General features: G+C 43.0%; 1 protein-coding gene across 1 annotated transcript; it reads left to right on the plus strand.

Moving 5' to 3' along the window:
- Nucleotides 1-2,456: 2,456 nt before the first annotated feature.
- On the plus strand, nucleotides 2,457-5,586 carry LOC308679425 (protein SGT1 homolog; the record flags this gene model as incomplete). Its single annotated transcript, XM_081347035.1, has 3 exons — nucleotides 2,457-2,547; nucleotides 3,378-3,565; nucleotides 5,068-5,586. Coding segments are annotated over 3 exons (381 nt in total), but the record flags the coding sequence as incomplete, so codon positions are not given.
- Between the last annotated feature and the right edge of the window lie 10,958 nt (nucleotides 5,587-16,544).

The raw sequence follows: 16,544 nt of genomic DNA on the forward strand, positions 1-16,544 counted from the left end.
GGCAACAAGTAAATTGTTTTGCATGCAGCAAAATAGTCCATAAAAGAATAATTTGCTGTAGGCTATAAGAGTGTCTGTGTGTTTGAAGACGTATTTCTTTCTGTTCAAGTGATTCATCGTTAGTATAACCTTGAAGTTTGTCCCTAACCAAGTTCTTACACTGAGTAAGTTTTTAAACTATCCAGAGTTTCAGCCACGTGGGAACCTGCAAGCTTTTTTTTCTTTTTCTTTTTTTTTTTGAGAAAAAATGTATTGGTTTTCTACTGTTACAATTACATATTTGAAAAGCAACGTGGCGGCTGAGTTACAATAATTCAATTATATACAAATATCATTAGGACAAATATCAAACTAATGCAGTAAATATTTCCTCTCTTTTCCCCTTAATATGTACTGTCTCATGTTTAAATTAACACAATTTTTATTCTAACAATCAAATGAAAGCAACTTTTTTTTTACCGGTTTTCTACTGTTACAATTACATATTTGAAAAGCAACGTGGCGGCTGAGTTACAATAATTCAATTACATACAAATATCATTAGGACAAATATCAAACTAATGCAGTAAATATTTCCTCTCTTTTCCCCTTAATATGTACTGTCTCATGTTTAAATTAACACAATTTTTATTCTAACAATCAAATGAAAGCAACTTTTTTTTTTACCGGAAGTCGGGAACCTGCAAGTTGCTTGTCAAGATCTTGATGGGTCGTTTGAGGGTTCTTTGCCCACATCATCCCCAAATCAAAAATTACAAGCATTTTCCTGTATTTTAAAAAAAATATCAGAATGCTTAAATGCCCAAGGGGAGAAATCCTGTTTATCCTGAAATTTCCCTGTATTTATGGTGTGAACGGAGGTCTAATTCAGGCTAGTTTCTTTATCTGTAAGGTTTTTAGTTATCACTTTAGGCTTTTCTCTATTTATTGTAGAGGGACGCGGTGGCTCAGTGGGTTAGGACGCTGAGCTTGTCGATCTGAAGGTCGGCAGTTTGGCGGGTCGAATCCCGAGTGCCGCGTAACAGAGTGAGCACCTGTTACTCGTCCCAGCTTCTGCCAACCTAGCAGTTCAAAAGCACGTAAAAATGCAAGCAGAAAAATAGGGACCACTCCGGTGGGAAGGTAACAGCGTTCCGTGCGCCTTTGGCGTCTAGTCATGCCGGCCACATGACCACAGAGACGTCCTCGGACAAGCGCTGGCTAGAGTCGGAAACGACTAGCACGCATGTGCAGGGGAACCTTTACCTTTTTACTATTTATTGTCAGTCCTACCACTTCTCCAAATTCTTCTATCTTTTTCATAAGCTTGAGGCTTGTCTTAAGCGGCTCTTACAATACAAAGACCAAGTCATCTGCGAATGCTTGTAGTTTATATTTTTCATCTTTTATCCCCAGTCCTTTAAATTTCTGAGTCTTGCCTAATATTTCTATTCAGTACTTCCAGTCTTAATATAAATAATAATGGGGATAATGGACATCCTTGTCTTGTGGTTTTTTTTTCATATTAAAGTTTTCTGTAAAGTCCCCATTTACGATTGCTTTCGCTCTTTGTCTTTGATAAATTCTTTTAATTATGTTTGTAAAGTTTTCTCCAAAATCCATTTTGTTCAGTTGTTGAATCATAAATTGCCAGTCTACGTTATCAAAAGCCTTCTGTTGCATCAAGGAATATCAGTGCCATCTGCTTCCCTGGGTGCATTTCATAATATTCCAAAATATCTTAAGATCATTCTTGAGTTATTTTTTTATTTGTCTCTTAGGTAAAAATCCATTTTGGTCAAAAATTTCTTTAATCTTTCTGCTATTATTGAAGCAAAAATGTTATAGCCCAGGCTGTTTTCTGAAAGACTGAATAGGTCTCACAATGTTACTGTTAACTAAAACATATAAGGAACGGCTGCTGGAATTGGGGATGTCTAGTTTAATGAAGAGAAGGACGAGGGGGGACATGATAGCCAATGCTCCACTATCTCAGGGGCTGCCCCAAAGAAGAGGGAGTCAAGCTATCCTCCAAAGCACCTGAAAGCAGGACAAGAAGCAACGGATGGAAACTAGTCAAGGAGAGAAGCAACCTGGAACTAAGGAGAAACTTCCTGACAGTGAGGACAATTAACCAGTGGAACTACCTGCCTCCAGAAGCTGTGAATGCTCCAACAGTGGAAGTTTTTAAGAAGAGACTGGACAGCCATTTGTCTGAAATGGTATAGGGTTTCCTGCCTGAGCAGGGGGTTGGACTAGATGACCTCCAAGGTCCCTTCCAACTTTGTTATTTATTATTATTATTAACTATATTCCTTTTTAAAAAAAAGTTAAAAGAGAAAATTGGCCAAACTGCATTTAAAAAAACAACAAAACACCTCAGGGTTACGGCTGATCTTTTCCTTCATATTTCTCACAAACCCTAATCTTCTCAAAAGGGTTAATCTATTAAATGCTTTCTTCTTGTTCTTCTGTAGATTGAGATAAAAATGAAGAAACCAGAAGTTATACGGTGGGAAAAACTAGAAGGACAAGAGAATTCTCCTGATCTGGAAAAAAGTGTACCAGGTTTGTGTCGACTAACCAACAATCTTAGTCTGGAAGGCATAAATCGTAGAGATCGGCTAGATGTATAGTCTGATCAGAGGGAACCATCAAATCTCCCTCCACATTTAAATTTCCTCTCCGTGTTTCCTTTTGCGTTGGCCATGATTCTTTATTAAAACCAGCCTTGTGTGTTGGATCAGTTCACAAAATAATAATTGCCTCTCTCATTAAGCAAAGCTGGTCATGAGGAGGAGATGTATAGTTCTCGGAGGCGCTGTTAAAAGTTGGATTTCGGTACACAATAATACGTGATAGAAAAAAAAGGATGGCGAACACTACAGAACGAGGCTGCCTTGAATCCTGATTTATTCAAGCAATAGGTCTGATTAAAGGCAAAGAAACATCAGAAAGGAAAGGAGAATAAAATTGTGAAGTTTTTATCATAGGGGCCTCCACACTTGTCAACTTTAAGACTGGTGGACTTGAACTCCCAGAATTCCCTAGCGAGCGATGATGGCTGGGGAATTCTGGGAGTTCAAGTCCACCAGTCTTAAAGTTGACAAGTTTGGAGGCTCCTGTTCTGTCCCAATGAGAACATGTAAATTTATAGCTTCAGAGCAAGATTATACAAGGCAAAGTGATAGGAAAAAAAGTATGCGTTCGAACTTAAGCTTGCAAAGTTTTTTTTTTTTAAAAAATGATCCAGTTTTCCCATTTAGCAGCTAAAATTAAGCATCACTCAAGAGAAATATCTCAGCCATATCTGGGTGGATAAATGCCAGATACAGTACTTTTATTTCATCAAAGTTGAGAGACGGGGTTGACATTGCCTGACTGAATTTGTCTTCCAGCTTCAAATCCCACGCGTCAGTATCCATCTTCTTCCCATCATACAAAGAATTGGGACAAATTAGTGGGGGAAATCAAAGAAGAAGAGAAGAATGAAAAATTGGAGGGCGACGCGGCTTTGAACAAACTTTTCCAACAAATTTATTCGGATGGCACAGATGAAGTGAAACGTGCCATGAACAAATCATTTGTAAGACATTTTCCTTTTCCTCTTTCTTTTTGCCGTGTTAATTTTGAGTTGGGTTTCATCACATGGCAAATGTCAACTAATTTAAGCATTTGACAGATAAATTAACCTACGGCAAAGGTATCTGTCTTATTAGCAAAAGACAAACCTCCTTTTTATTCGTCTATGGAGATTCTCGGTCATCCAGGTTATGATTGTCCCAAAGGTGCTTTTTTTCCCAGGAGGCAACTGGACTTTCTCGTTTTTCTTTCAAGACATTTCCCTTCTCATCCCAGAAGCTTCTTCAGCTCTGACTGGATGGTGAGGAACGGAAGGGTTTATACTCCTTGGAGACAGCTGGTCATTTGCATTCTTTTAGAGAGTCGTTGAAGCCACTTGGAGGCTTATCTGTGTCCTCAGGGTCACCTGAGCGATGTAACAGGGGCAGGGATAGGATATCATCTATCTGCAATCCTCAACACCGTCCTTTCTGCAGTTCCAAGGAGGCTCCACACTCATTTGCACCCATTTGTGACCCTGAGGACACAGACAAGCCTCCAAGTGGCCTCAACGACTCTCTAAAGGAATGCAAATGACCAGCGGTCTGCAAGGAGTATAAATTCTTCCGTTCCCCACCATCCAGGTCAGAGCTGAAGAAGCTTCTGGGATGAGAAACGAAACATCTTGATAGCATCTTGACATGATAGCAATGTTCCAATATCTCAGGGGCTGCCACAGAGAAGAGGGAGTCAAGCTATTCTCCAAAGCGCCCGAAGGCAGGACAAGAAGCAACAGATGGAAACTTAACCAAGGAGAGAAGCAACCTAGAACTAAGGAGAAACTTCCTGACAGTTAAAACAATTAACCAGTGGAACCACCTGCCTCCAGAAGTGGTGAATGCCGCAACACTGGAAGTTTTTAAGAAGAGACTGGACAGTCATTTGTCTGAAATGGTATAGGGTTTCCTGCCTGAGCAGGGGGTTGGACTAGATGACCTCCAAGGTCCCTTCCAACTTTACTATTATGATTATGATCTTCAAAGAAAAACAAGAAAGCCCGGTTGCCTCTTCAAAAAGCAACCTTTGGGACTCAATTCCATCCCTTTCCTTCTTTCCCCAATCACTTAGACATTTTTCTGAGTTGACAACAGTCGTGGTGGGAATTAACTTGAGCATTGTCCTAAGCCCGTCTTCCTGTCTCTCCCATGTTTTCAGAACCACGGAGTCTTGAGTTTCGTTTTGTTAAAGGCTCATATATTAAAACTGCCCCCGACCTTCGTTCATTTCGCCGGGACCTAAAAACCTGGCTCTTTGAGCTATGGTCTGGACTGAGGGGTTTAATGTTTTTAAATTGTGATTTAATTTTTGTGGCTAGACTTAATTTAATTTATTTTAATTTATTTTAATTTTATATTGGATTGTTTTTAAATTTTGCCTTGTAAACCGCCCTGAGTCCTTTGGGAATAGGGCGGTATATAAACCGAATAAATAAATAAATAAATAAATAAAATAAAATTGTTTTCTCAGATGGAATCGGGCGGGACAGTCTTGAGCACCAATTGGTCGGACGTAGGTAAAAGAAAAGTGGAAGTCAATCCTCCAGATGACATGGAATGGAAGAAGTTCTGATCCTCCTCGATCAATGGTCCACGTAGCCCTGTCGTGCGTGGGCACAGAAGTCTTGAGGTTGAAGCCCCAAATGCCGGTTCAGAAAGATGGTTCCCGTTTGCGTAATCTTTCCATGCTGCAGCCAGACCTCCTGGTGAAGATTTTGGAAGAGCTGTAACCAGGAATGAGATCTTTTCCTTCGACTGCTCCCCGTGAAAGGTGGCTTTTAGGAAGGATTCGAACCCAAGCCACTGGCTTGCATGGCGATGCATTTGGAGAATTAAGAAGGCCCCTGATTGGACTATTGAGGATGATTGCCTTATCCCTTGAAATAATTTATTTGCTCTAGCGGCACTGGGGCAAACACACGCTTGTAGTGTTGAAGATTGTTTGGCTTAACTTGGCTTCCAAATAAAAATTGTAAATATATCACTTTTACCGAAGGAAGTCGGGCTCTTTTGTTTGCCAAACAGTTGCCGGCGGTCCAAGTTGTCGTTGTGAGGTTTAATGAGCTGTGGTGGCCCACAAGGATGCTTCTGCGCGATAAAATTTAAGATTCATGCTACCCTTCCTATTAATAATAAAAGCAGCCGACTGCTGGGTAAGCATTCTAATGTTTAGAACTGTGTTATAATTCAGTGCAGCACCATCAGCCACAGACAAAGAAGTTGGTGAAAGCATACAGCATCATCACACCGGGCAGCCCTCGTTTACTGACAGTAATTATTTATTTTTATTTTTATTATTACATTTATATAAAAGGAGCACGGGGGCCCGAGCGGTTAGAAGCCTGGGCGGGAGATTAGCAAGCCCGCGTTCGAGTCCCTGAGAACTGCCATGGAGCTCCCGTCCTTGGCTCCTTCTCCTGCCGGGGCCACGAAAGGACCCCCCGCCCAAATTGGGTCTCCCCAGGGCAACGGTGATGTCATCGGTTCACCCTTTCAACCCGGAAGTGCCTCGGTGCTTCTGGCCCATGTGCAAAAGCAGCATGTTTGGGGGGGAAAAAACCCACGTTAAGCTTAAGGGCTCCGCGTGACTGCAACTTCCCAATTCCGGCCATTAACTTTGCAGCCAGGAACGTCGCAAACCACGATTGCACGAATGCAGGATGCTCTTGGCTGTAATTTCGAGCCGGGTGCCGAACGCCGAGGGCACAGTCGTAAGTCGAGCAATATTGCCCTGTCCACAACGAAGAGATCCAGCGTGTTCAGTGTTGTCAAATGGCCGCTGAACAAGCGGTTGTTGAACGGGGACCATCTGTGTTTCCGTATTGCTGGAACTGCCTCACCCGTCTAATTAAAAGAACCTGGGTACTTATTATCTCTTCTTAGGTAAAAGGTAAAGGTTCCCCCGCACATGCGTGCTAGTCGTTTCCAACTCTAGAGGCCGGTGCTCATCTCTGTTTCAAAGCCGAAGAGCCAGCGCTTGTCCGAGGACGTCTCCGTGGTCATGTGGCCGGCACGACTAGACGCCAAGGGCTCACGGAACGCTGTTACCTTCCCACCGGAGTGGTCCCTATTTTTCTACTTGCGTTTTTACCTGCTTTCGAACTGCTAGGTTGGCAGAAGCTGGGACGAGTAACAGGCGCTCACTCTGTTACGCGGCACTCGGGATTCGACCCGCCAAAGTGCCGATCTTCTGATCGACAAGCTCAGCGTCCTAACCCACTGAGCCACCGCGTCCCACTATCTCTTCTTAGTTCCCTAAATTAAACATTAAACCATTCTACCAGACTTACGAATCAGAATTTCTCCAGTCATTAGCAAATTATTTTTACTTCTAAAGAGAGAGAGTCCCAATCACACTGAAATTCCCGCAGTGACACAGATTATTGTTTTTGTAACGCATCATTGAATAATAATAATTATTATTTTTAAAAAAGGTCTCCCTTGTCATTTAAGGCTCATTTCATAAAGCTCAGAGAAAAATCCACAGGAGTCCTGAGTCTTTAGCCAAGTTGGGGTAATTCTCTCCACCCCAACGGCTGCTTGATACATTTTGGAATTGGAAGACTTCCTAGGTTTGTTCAGGTGTGAAATGCCCATTAAGAAATACTTCTGGGCTTTAATTAAAGGTGCCGTGTATACTATGTATCCTATTCAGATCACCAGGGAAAGATCTTTCTTTTTTCTTTTGGCCTCGAGACAAAACGGCTGAAACTTTTAAAATCATTTCTCTTTAAAAAAAAAAAAATTCCATCTGAACTGAACGAGGCAATGGAGAGGCCCGGTCAGGCATTAAGCAAGACACAGGTTTGTGAAAATGTAAGTACATTTATTTCGCTTTTTATCATAAAAGGGAAAACAGAAAAAAAACAAAAAAATACATCCAGAACTAACAACAAATAAGAAAAATTGGCGTACAAAAGAAAAAAAAAGTGTTTTAAATACTAAATAAATTTAACATATATAATACAACCCCGGCTGGACGCTGAAAAAAAGAAACATTAAATTCTCCTCCCCTTTTACAAATATATATATATGCATATATTCACACACATACACACATGAAAAAAAGAATAAAGCAAATCGTTAGGGATGGATTCTTGCAAAATATCCTTTATGTATCTATGGAGATTCTGAATCATCCAGTTCATGGTTGTCCCAAAGATGCTTTTCCAAAAGAAAACTGGATTTTTCTGGTTTTGTCCTTTCCCCCCGCTTTTGAAAATGTTTTGCTTCTCATTCAAGAAGTCAGAACACACAGGTCGTCCTCGTTGACCACAACTGAGCTCAGGATTTCCCCGTCAAGTAAGCTTTGCCCCATTTTATGACCCTGCCCCGGTTAACTGAACGACTGCGGTTGTTAAGCTAGTCACATGGTTGTTAAATGAATCTGACGTCCCCGTTTGCGATGTCAGAAGGTCACAAACAGTGATCCAGGGACGCTGCAACCATCATAAATATGAACCACTTGCCACGCATTTGGGTTTTGATCAGGCGATGAACGTTTTGCAACGGTCGTTAAGTGTAAAAAAGGCTCCTATCTCCCTTTTTTTCAGCAACGTAACTTCAAACGGTCACTAAATGAAGGGTTGGTAAGTTGAGGATTACCTGCCTATCCTGCGTCATGGAGTTATAGAATGAACGGGGCTGAAATTTCAAAACGTTTTGCATTTTGTTGTGCAAGGGTTTAAGATGGAGGTCACCAACCTTTGTCGGTTGGCGGACCGGAGGAAAAGGGAGGGGGAAGCATTTTACATGCGAGCAGGTGCGTGCCACAAACGGGGCGGTACTAGCGCCCATGTGATATTCGCTAACCCTGCCCCATTCTTACGTGGCACAGCGCCTTGATTCTGCACCCCACGGCGTGGCAGTGACCCAGTTTTGTGCCCCATGGTGCGGCGGTGCCCCGTTTTTGCACCCCATGGCACGGGGGCATCCATTTTTGCACCTTGCAGTGCCGTGGCAGCCCATTTTTGCAGCCTGTGGTGCAGCGGCACCCCATTTTTGTGCCCCATGGTGTGGCAGCACTCCATTTTTGTGCCCCATGGCATGGCAGTGGCCCATTTTTGCGCTTTGTGGCACGGTAGTGTCCATTTTTGCCCTCTGTAGCATCTGTCCATTTTTGCACTTTGCAGTGCAGTGGTGGCCCATTTTTGTGCCCCGTGGTGCAGTGTCCTGTTTTTGCATCCCACGGCCACAGCGCTAGTGCAAGTGAGAGTGTGCGTGTGCACTCACGCACACCACACTGGCCAGCCTGTCCCACGGCCCGGTGGCCAGTAGGCCACGACCCACAGGTTGGGGACCCCTGGTTTAAGAGACACAAAAGAGTAGGTTCAGAGAATGAAACAGGATGGCTTTTGCCCTTTTTTAAAAAAATCATTTAAATCAGACTGATTTTCTTTCTTTTTCAAATAAGACTTTAAGGTTTGGTCTCCATGCCACTGCAAGAAACCCAGCAGTTGATAGGAGCACATATAGCCTATACACCGGAATTCTTTCTTTTAGGCATAATTTCAGAAAATTACGATAAGAATTACGTATGTTAACAGCAGCGAGAATTATATTTGCTCAGTCCTGGAAAAATGAAGAAATACCATCTAAAGAAAATGTTGGACTGCGCAGAAATGGCCAGGCTCCCACTGAAAACGGAGGGGAAGCAGCATTCCGAATACTTTCAAACATGGAAACATTTTTATAAATGGTTAGAAATACGGGATAAAGGGTAGGAATGGAAATTGCATTTCTACCAATGTTAAACGCATAAACCCAAACAACGTGCTGCTTATTAAATACTAAAGACAGTTACTCTAAAAAAATGAATAAAATATGCATTAAAAAAAGCAAAGAAACACAGGAGAATTTGCATTTTCCCAAAATTACCTTCTCCGGTGGCTTTCGGCTTGCCCTTGTAATAAAATAGTGCCGTATTTTCTCCGTATCGCTAGAGGGAGCTGAACCCTAAATCAGAATATTGGTGTACGCTGCCTATGAAAAACTCCATTTTCCTTTGACAAAAGAAAGGAAATTAAATGTAAAAATAAAAGCAGAAGTAAAATTCAGCCTAGGTTGGAGACAACGGCTTTTGCATACCCCCCAAAGCCCAGCACAATCTGGGCTAACTCAAGATGCAACGCCAGCTATCAAACCATTATATCTATCTATCTATCTATCTATCTATCTATCTATCTATCTATCTATCTATCTATCTATCTATCTATCTATCTATCTATCTATCTATCTATCTATATCTATATCTATATCTATATCTATCTATCTATCTATCTATCTATCTATCTATCTATCTATCTATCTATCTATCTATCTATCTATCTATCTATCTATCTATCTATCTTCGTAGAATACAGCAAAATTAAGGTATTGTTGGCAGCGGCGGCTTCCCTAAATAAAGATTTTGATGGCTTTTGCTGATCCCATCACCCCACTTTTAATTTTGATTCCTTTTCTTCCATCCTTTCATTCGTGGCAGCAGTTCAGGGATAAAAAATGGGAATACGGAAATTACTTCTTCCCAGCTTTGTAATAATCCAGTCCTATTTGAATAACAACAGAGGGAGTTTCTCTTCGGTTTTCATTCATTCACCCCTCTCTACATCATGGAAAAATTGTCTTGGGTAGCTAACCATCTTAACTGGAGCAAATGTTCAGGCTTATTTCATACAGCCAAAGGTGTGTAACAGGCTAAATTTCATTTAACAAGGAATTTGTTTGGAAAACATATTACTCAGATTAAGATTTTGAGATACGTTGAGGTTTTTTTTGTTTTTTTTTTTACAAAATTGCTCTTAATTGGAGCAAATGTTCACACTTGTTTCATACAACCAAGGGTGTGTAACAGGCTGAATTTCACTTAATAAGGAATTTGTTGGTGGTTTTTTTTTACACAATTGCTCTTAATTGGAGCAAATGTTCACACTTGTTTCATACAGCCAAGGGTGTGTAACAGGCTGAATTTCACTTAATAAGGAATTTGTTGGAAAACTTACATTTCTCAGAAGCAATACTTAAGGTACAGTAGCTTATTTTGAGACATAAATTGATTGATTGATTGATTGAGTTTTACAAAATTGCCCTTAACTGGAGCAAATGTTCACACTTATTTCATAGAGCCAAAGGGTGTGTAACAGGCTGAATTTCACTTAAGAAGGAATTTGTGTGTTGGAAAACTTACATTGCTACATAAAGTAGCTCATTCAGAGAGATAAGTTGATTTTTTTTTTGTTTTACAAAATTGCCCTTCTTTACGGTATTTAGAGGCGTCTTCTAAGTTACAGCTTTTCATTTATGTAGTGCATAAAATATTAAAGCAAGGCTTCTGTTTTATTTATGTCTGCAGCAGGTGAGCGTATGTTCTTTTTGTTTTTGAAAGTACTCAAGGTTGTAATCCGTTAGCTGGGGGCTCTGGGATCGACTATGGCATCCAGTCTGCAATCTAGAATTGGTTTCTTTTGTTCCCTTTCACACAACGCCCAGGATACAAGCAAGCCACCAATTTACAAAGCAATTTACAATCCTGCCAAGACTGAGTGGCTGTGCGTACAGGCATCTCGAGTGAACCATTCTATTCCATCTCTAACGATGGGGGGTGAGGTGTTACCCCCCCATCGATAGGGCTCGCAACTTGGGTGTCCTCCTGGACTCGCGGCTCAGCCTTGAAGATCATATAGGAGCCGTGACCAGGGGGGGCTTTTGCCCAGGTTCGCCTGGTGCGCCAGTTGCGGCCCTATCTGGACTGAGATGCCCTACGCACAGTCACCCATGCGCTCGTGACCTCCCGTTTAGACTACTGCAATGCTCTCTACATGGGGCTGCCCCTGAGGACCACTCGGAGGCTTCAACTGGTGCAGAATGCGGCCGCGCGAGTTGTGATGGGGGTTTCCCGTTACTCCCATGTAACACCTCTGCTCCATGAGCTGCATTGGCTTCCGGTTGCCCTCCGGGTGAGATTCAAGGTGCTGGTTATCACCTATAGAGCCCTAAATGGCTTGAGGCCGGATTATCTGAGGGAACACCTGCTGCCGGCATCAAGCTCCTTTCGTCCTGTGCGCTCCCACAGGGAGGGCCTTCTCAGGGTGCCGCCGGCAAAGGATTGCCGGCGGGCAACACACCTTCTCTGTAGGCGCGCCTGCCCTCTGGAACCAGTTACCCGTAGAGCTCAGGACTGCCCCAGATTTTCGTTTGTTCTGCCGGGACCTGAAGACCTGGCTCTTTGAGCTTTCCAGCCAGGACTGAGAATGTTTTAATTTTTTAACTTATTGTAATTGGGTTTTTAATCAGAGTTATAGGGGTTTTAGATTTTAATTAAGGAAAATTTAATCTATTTTTTGTATTGTAATGTTTTAATTGCCTTGTGAACCGCCCTGGGTCCTACGGGAGAAGGGCGGTATATAAGTTTAATAAATAATAATAATAATAATAATAATAATAATAATAATAATAAAAGATAAGCCTGCAAACAGACTGACATCCCTACAAGTGACAACAGGGCTACGCAAAACAGCCCAGGAGAGGATCACAAATCCATTGACGGTGCGCGTAGCTCCTGAGGGACCCAATGCAGCAGATCTCTTGAGGATCCAGTTGCGGGTCAAAGCTGATCCTCCAGCGGCTGAAAAAGAAAGAAAGAAGAATAAGAAAGAAAGAAAGAAGCACAGCCTGAAATAATGTCTGTCAACAAACCTCCAGCTTTGGGCTCTTTTATGATCTAAGAGGGAAGGGAAAAAACCACACTGTCTAGGTTCCCACATTTAACTTACTAATACCTGTTAAATTCCTTTCTCTCTACCTCGTTTTTTTTCCTTTCCCCTAACCATTGATTAAAAGCAGGTGACAAGGTTTGTAAGAACTGGTCGTGCTTTGCGAATTAGGCTGCGTGTTGATTGTTGTGGGGAGGCTCCCCAAATTCAGGGCCTTCTACATCCCCCAAATTGGGATGTAGTGACCGGCTAAAAGAAATTAGTCAAGCAGCCATCAAGAATTAAAACTGACTCAAAGGTTGTGTGTGTGTGTGAGAGAGAGAGAGAGAGAAGGGGAGGGGGGAAGGAGGGGGGGAGCAGGAAGGATGAAGGAATGAAAGAAAGGGGAGGAAAGAGGGAGGAAGGAAGGAAGAAGGGAGGGAAGGAGGGGGAGGGGGAGGGAGAGCAGGAAGGAGGAAGGAAGGAAAGAGGGAAGGAAAGGGAGGCAAGAGGGAAGGGGGAGGGAAGAAGGAAGGAAGAAGGGAGGGAAGGAGGGGGGAGAGCAGGAAGGAGGAAGGAAGGAAAGAGGGAAGGAAAGGGAGGAAGGAGGGAAGGGGAGGGAAGGAGGGAGGGAAGGAGGGGGAGGGGGAGGGAGAGCAGGAAGGATGAAAGAAGGATGGGAGGGTGTGTGTGTGAGAGAGAAGAAGGGAGGGAAGGAGGGAGGGAGGGAGAGCAGGAAGGAGGAAGGAAGGAAAGGAAGGGAGGGAGGGAGGAAGGGGGGAAGGAGGAAGGAAGGAAGGAAGAAGGGAGGGAGGGAGGAAGAAGGGAGGGAAGGAGGGGGAGGGAGAGCAGGAAGGATGAAGGAAGGAAAGAGGGAAGGAAAGGGAGACAAGAGGGAAGGGAGGGAAGAAGGAAGGAAGAGGGAGGGAGGGAGGGAGGAAGAAGGGAGGGAAGGAGGGGGAGGGAGAGCAGGAAGGATGAAGGAAGGATGGGAGGGTGTGTGTGTGTGAGAGAGAGGAAGGGAGTGAAGGAGGGAGAGCAGGAAGGAGGAAGGAAGGAAAGGAAGGGAGGGAGGAAGGGGGGAAGGAGGAAGGAAGGAAGGAAGAAGGGAGGGAGGGAGGAAGAAGGGAGGGAAGGAGGGGGAAGGGAGAGCAGGAAGGATGAAGGAAGGAAAGAGGGAAGGAAAGGGAGGCAAGAGGGAAGGGAGGGAAGAAGGAAGGAAGAAGGGAGGGAGGGAGGGAGGGAGGGAGGAAGAAGGGAGGGAGAGCAGGAAGGATGAAGGAAGGATGGAAGGGAGTGTGTGTGTGTGAGAGAGGAAGAGAAGGAAGAGAGAGAGAAAAGGGAGGGAGGGAGACCAGGAAGGATGAAGGAAGGAGAAGAAGGAAGGAAAGAGAAGGAAGGAGGGAAGGGAAAGAAGGAAGGAAGGAAGAAGATACGTGGGACAAACTCTCCAATGGCTTCACTAGAGTCTGCGTTCAGTACAGACGGACAATGGAATTCAAAAATGAAAAAAAAACACCACGTGTTATTTTGCTCCTTTCTTTGCTATTTCTGCAACAGCTCCAGCTTCCCTTCTACACCCCCACCCCCCGATCCTAAGGATATACGTTGGTTGCAGCCCAGGCCTGAAAAATTCATTTAGCAGAAAAAAATTCATTTAGCAGAAAAATTCATTTAGCAGAGCCCTGCTGGGATTAATGGGCTAAGAAGCAAACAAGGTTACATGAAAAGGAAGTCGCATTCGAGCAAGCCGTGGCTTTTCAAGTCCGGGCAGAGCCCCCCCCGGAGGCCAAACAGGGCCAGGGGACCCCTAAATATATTGGAAAGAGCTTCCTTTGTTCGGGCTGTGGCAGGTAGAGGCCATTTTGCTCTGGGGATAATAATAATAATAATAATAATAATAATAATAATAATAATAATAATAATAATAATAATAATAATAATAATAATAATAATAATAATAATAATAATAATAATAATAATAATAATAATAATAATAATAATAAGGTAAAGGTTCCCCCGCACATGCGTGCTAGTCGTTTCCAACTCTAAGGGCCGGTGCTCATCTCCATTTCAAAGCCGAAGAGCCACCGCTTGTCCGAGGATGTCTCCGTGGTCATGTGGCCGGCATGACTAGACGCCAAAGGCGCACGGAACGCTGTTACCTTCCCACCGTAGTGGTCCCTATTTTTCTACTTGCATTTTTAGGTGCTTTCGAACTGCTAGGTTGGCAGAAGCTGGGACGAGTAACAGGCGCTCACTTTGTTACGCGGCAGTTGGGATTCGACCCGCCAAACTGCCAACCTTCTGATCGACAAGCTCAGCGTCCTAACCCACTGAGCCACCACGTCCCTATAATAATAATAATAATAATAATAATAATAATAATAATAATAATAATAATAATAATAATAATAATAATAATAATAATAATATTCTGCAGGTACAGATTTATCACCATGGCTTCAAGGCTAAAATGCACCAGACGAGTAACACGGCTGGCCCAGCACCACTCTTTTAACATTGCCCAGGCATTCGGCAGCCCAGCATGTTTGAAACGTGCGGCGCAGATAGTCCTCGACTTACGACAATTCGCTTAGCGACGGTCCAAAGTTGCGACAGCAGGGAGAAAAGCGACCGATTGCCATTTTTTTTCCACACTGAAGGCTGTCATCGCAGCATCCCTGCAGTCACGGGGTCAAAATTCAAAGGCTTGGCAACCGACTCATACTTACGACGGTCTCAGCATCCCTGGGGTGTTTGTGTGTGTGTGTGTGTGTGTGTGTCACATGATCCTCTTTTTGCGACCTTCCAACCAGCCAAGTCAACGGGGGAAGCCGGATTCACTTAACAGCCGTGTTGCTAATTTAAGAACCGCATTGATTCGCTTAGCCCACTGCGGCAAGAAAGGTCATAAAAGGGGGCAAAACAAGCATCTCGCTTAGCAACGGAAATTTGGGGCTCCGTTGTAAGTCGACGACTAAAATTCCCTGTGTTAAGACTAGAAGCCCCAGGGACTAGCCTGAGAAAAGAATTGTTTTATTATTTACTTCAGGGGTCTTCCAACTTGGCCCTTTTATGACTTGTGGACTTCAACTCCCAGAATTCCTGTGCCTGGCTGGGGAATTCTGGGAGTTGAAGTCCACAAGTCATCAAAGGGCCAAGTTGGAAGACCCCTGTCTTAAATCTAACAAACAAAATGGAGGCTGGCTGAGGAATTCTGGGGATTGAAGCCCACAAGTCATCAAAGGGCCAACTTTGAAGACCCCTGTCTTAAATCTAACAAACAAAATGGAGGCTGGCTGGGGAATTCTGGGAGATGAAGTCCACAAGTCATAAAAGGGCCAAGTTGGAAGACCCCTGATTTACTTACTGTAGCCATTTTACCTGTGCATCACGGCCAATTTCCGGTGTATTCCAGGGGTGTGTGTGTGTTTACGAATGGAATGAATAAATTCATCGATTGCAAAAGAGGAAATAAAAGGCTGCACCATCATTTATGACCCTTGTCAACCAGAAAATACAGAGGATTATAATGAAATATGATCAGCCTTTTATTGAAGCTTTATATACATCTGGGAGAATACCTGACGTGAAAATTCTTGGTTCTTTTACTTTTTGCCACCAAACCCCCTTTTTTTCTTTTGTTATTTATTATTATTATTTTTTCCTTCTCCGATTGGCTTTAATGAATACCTTGCTAGTTAAATCTTTTCTTTCCTGTTTCAGCCTAACCTCAAGGCTATCCACAGGCTATAGTCACAACTTATGACAGCTCAGTAAATTATTTATTAACAATTTGAATAATTTACACACACACACACACGTGTGTGTGTGTATGTGTGTGTATGTGTATGTATATATTCAATATATTCAATATAAATGTGCAATGGACAGTTCACAATAACAAATCATGAATTAACATGTTCTGGTTAAATTAGCCTTTGCTAAAATCAGAAGGGAATTTGGCTTCCTTCCTTCCTTCCTTCCTTCCTTCCTTCCTTCCTTCCTTCCTTCCTTCCTTCCTTCCTTCCTTCCTTCTCTCCCTCCCTCCCTCCCTCCCTCCCTCCTTCCCTTCTTTCTTTCTTTCTTTCTTTCTTTCTTTCTTTCTTTCTTTCTTTCTTTCTTTCTTTCTTTCTTTCTTTCTTTCTTTCTTTCTTTCTTTCTTTCTTTCTTTCTTTCTGTCTTTCCTGTTATTTTTACATTGAAAGGGCTTCATAAATTCCCTCCTTCTCAGCACACAGCACACAAAAAGCCA

Source organism: Vipera berus (genome assembly GCF_964194415.1).
Source record: "Vipera berus genome assembly, contig: HAP1_SCAFFOLD_531, whole genome shotgun sequence".
Taxonomy (NCBI): Eukaryota; Metazoa; Chordata; class Lepidosauria; order Squamata; family Viperidae; genus Vipera; species Vipera berus.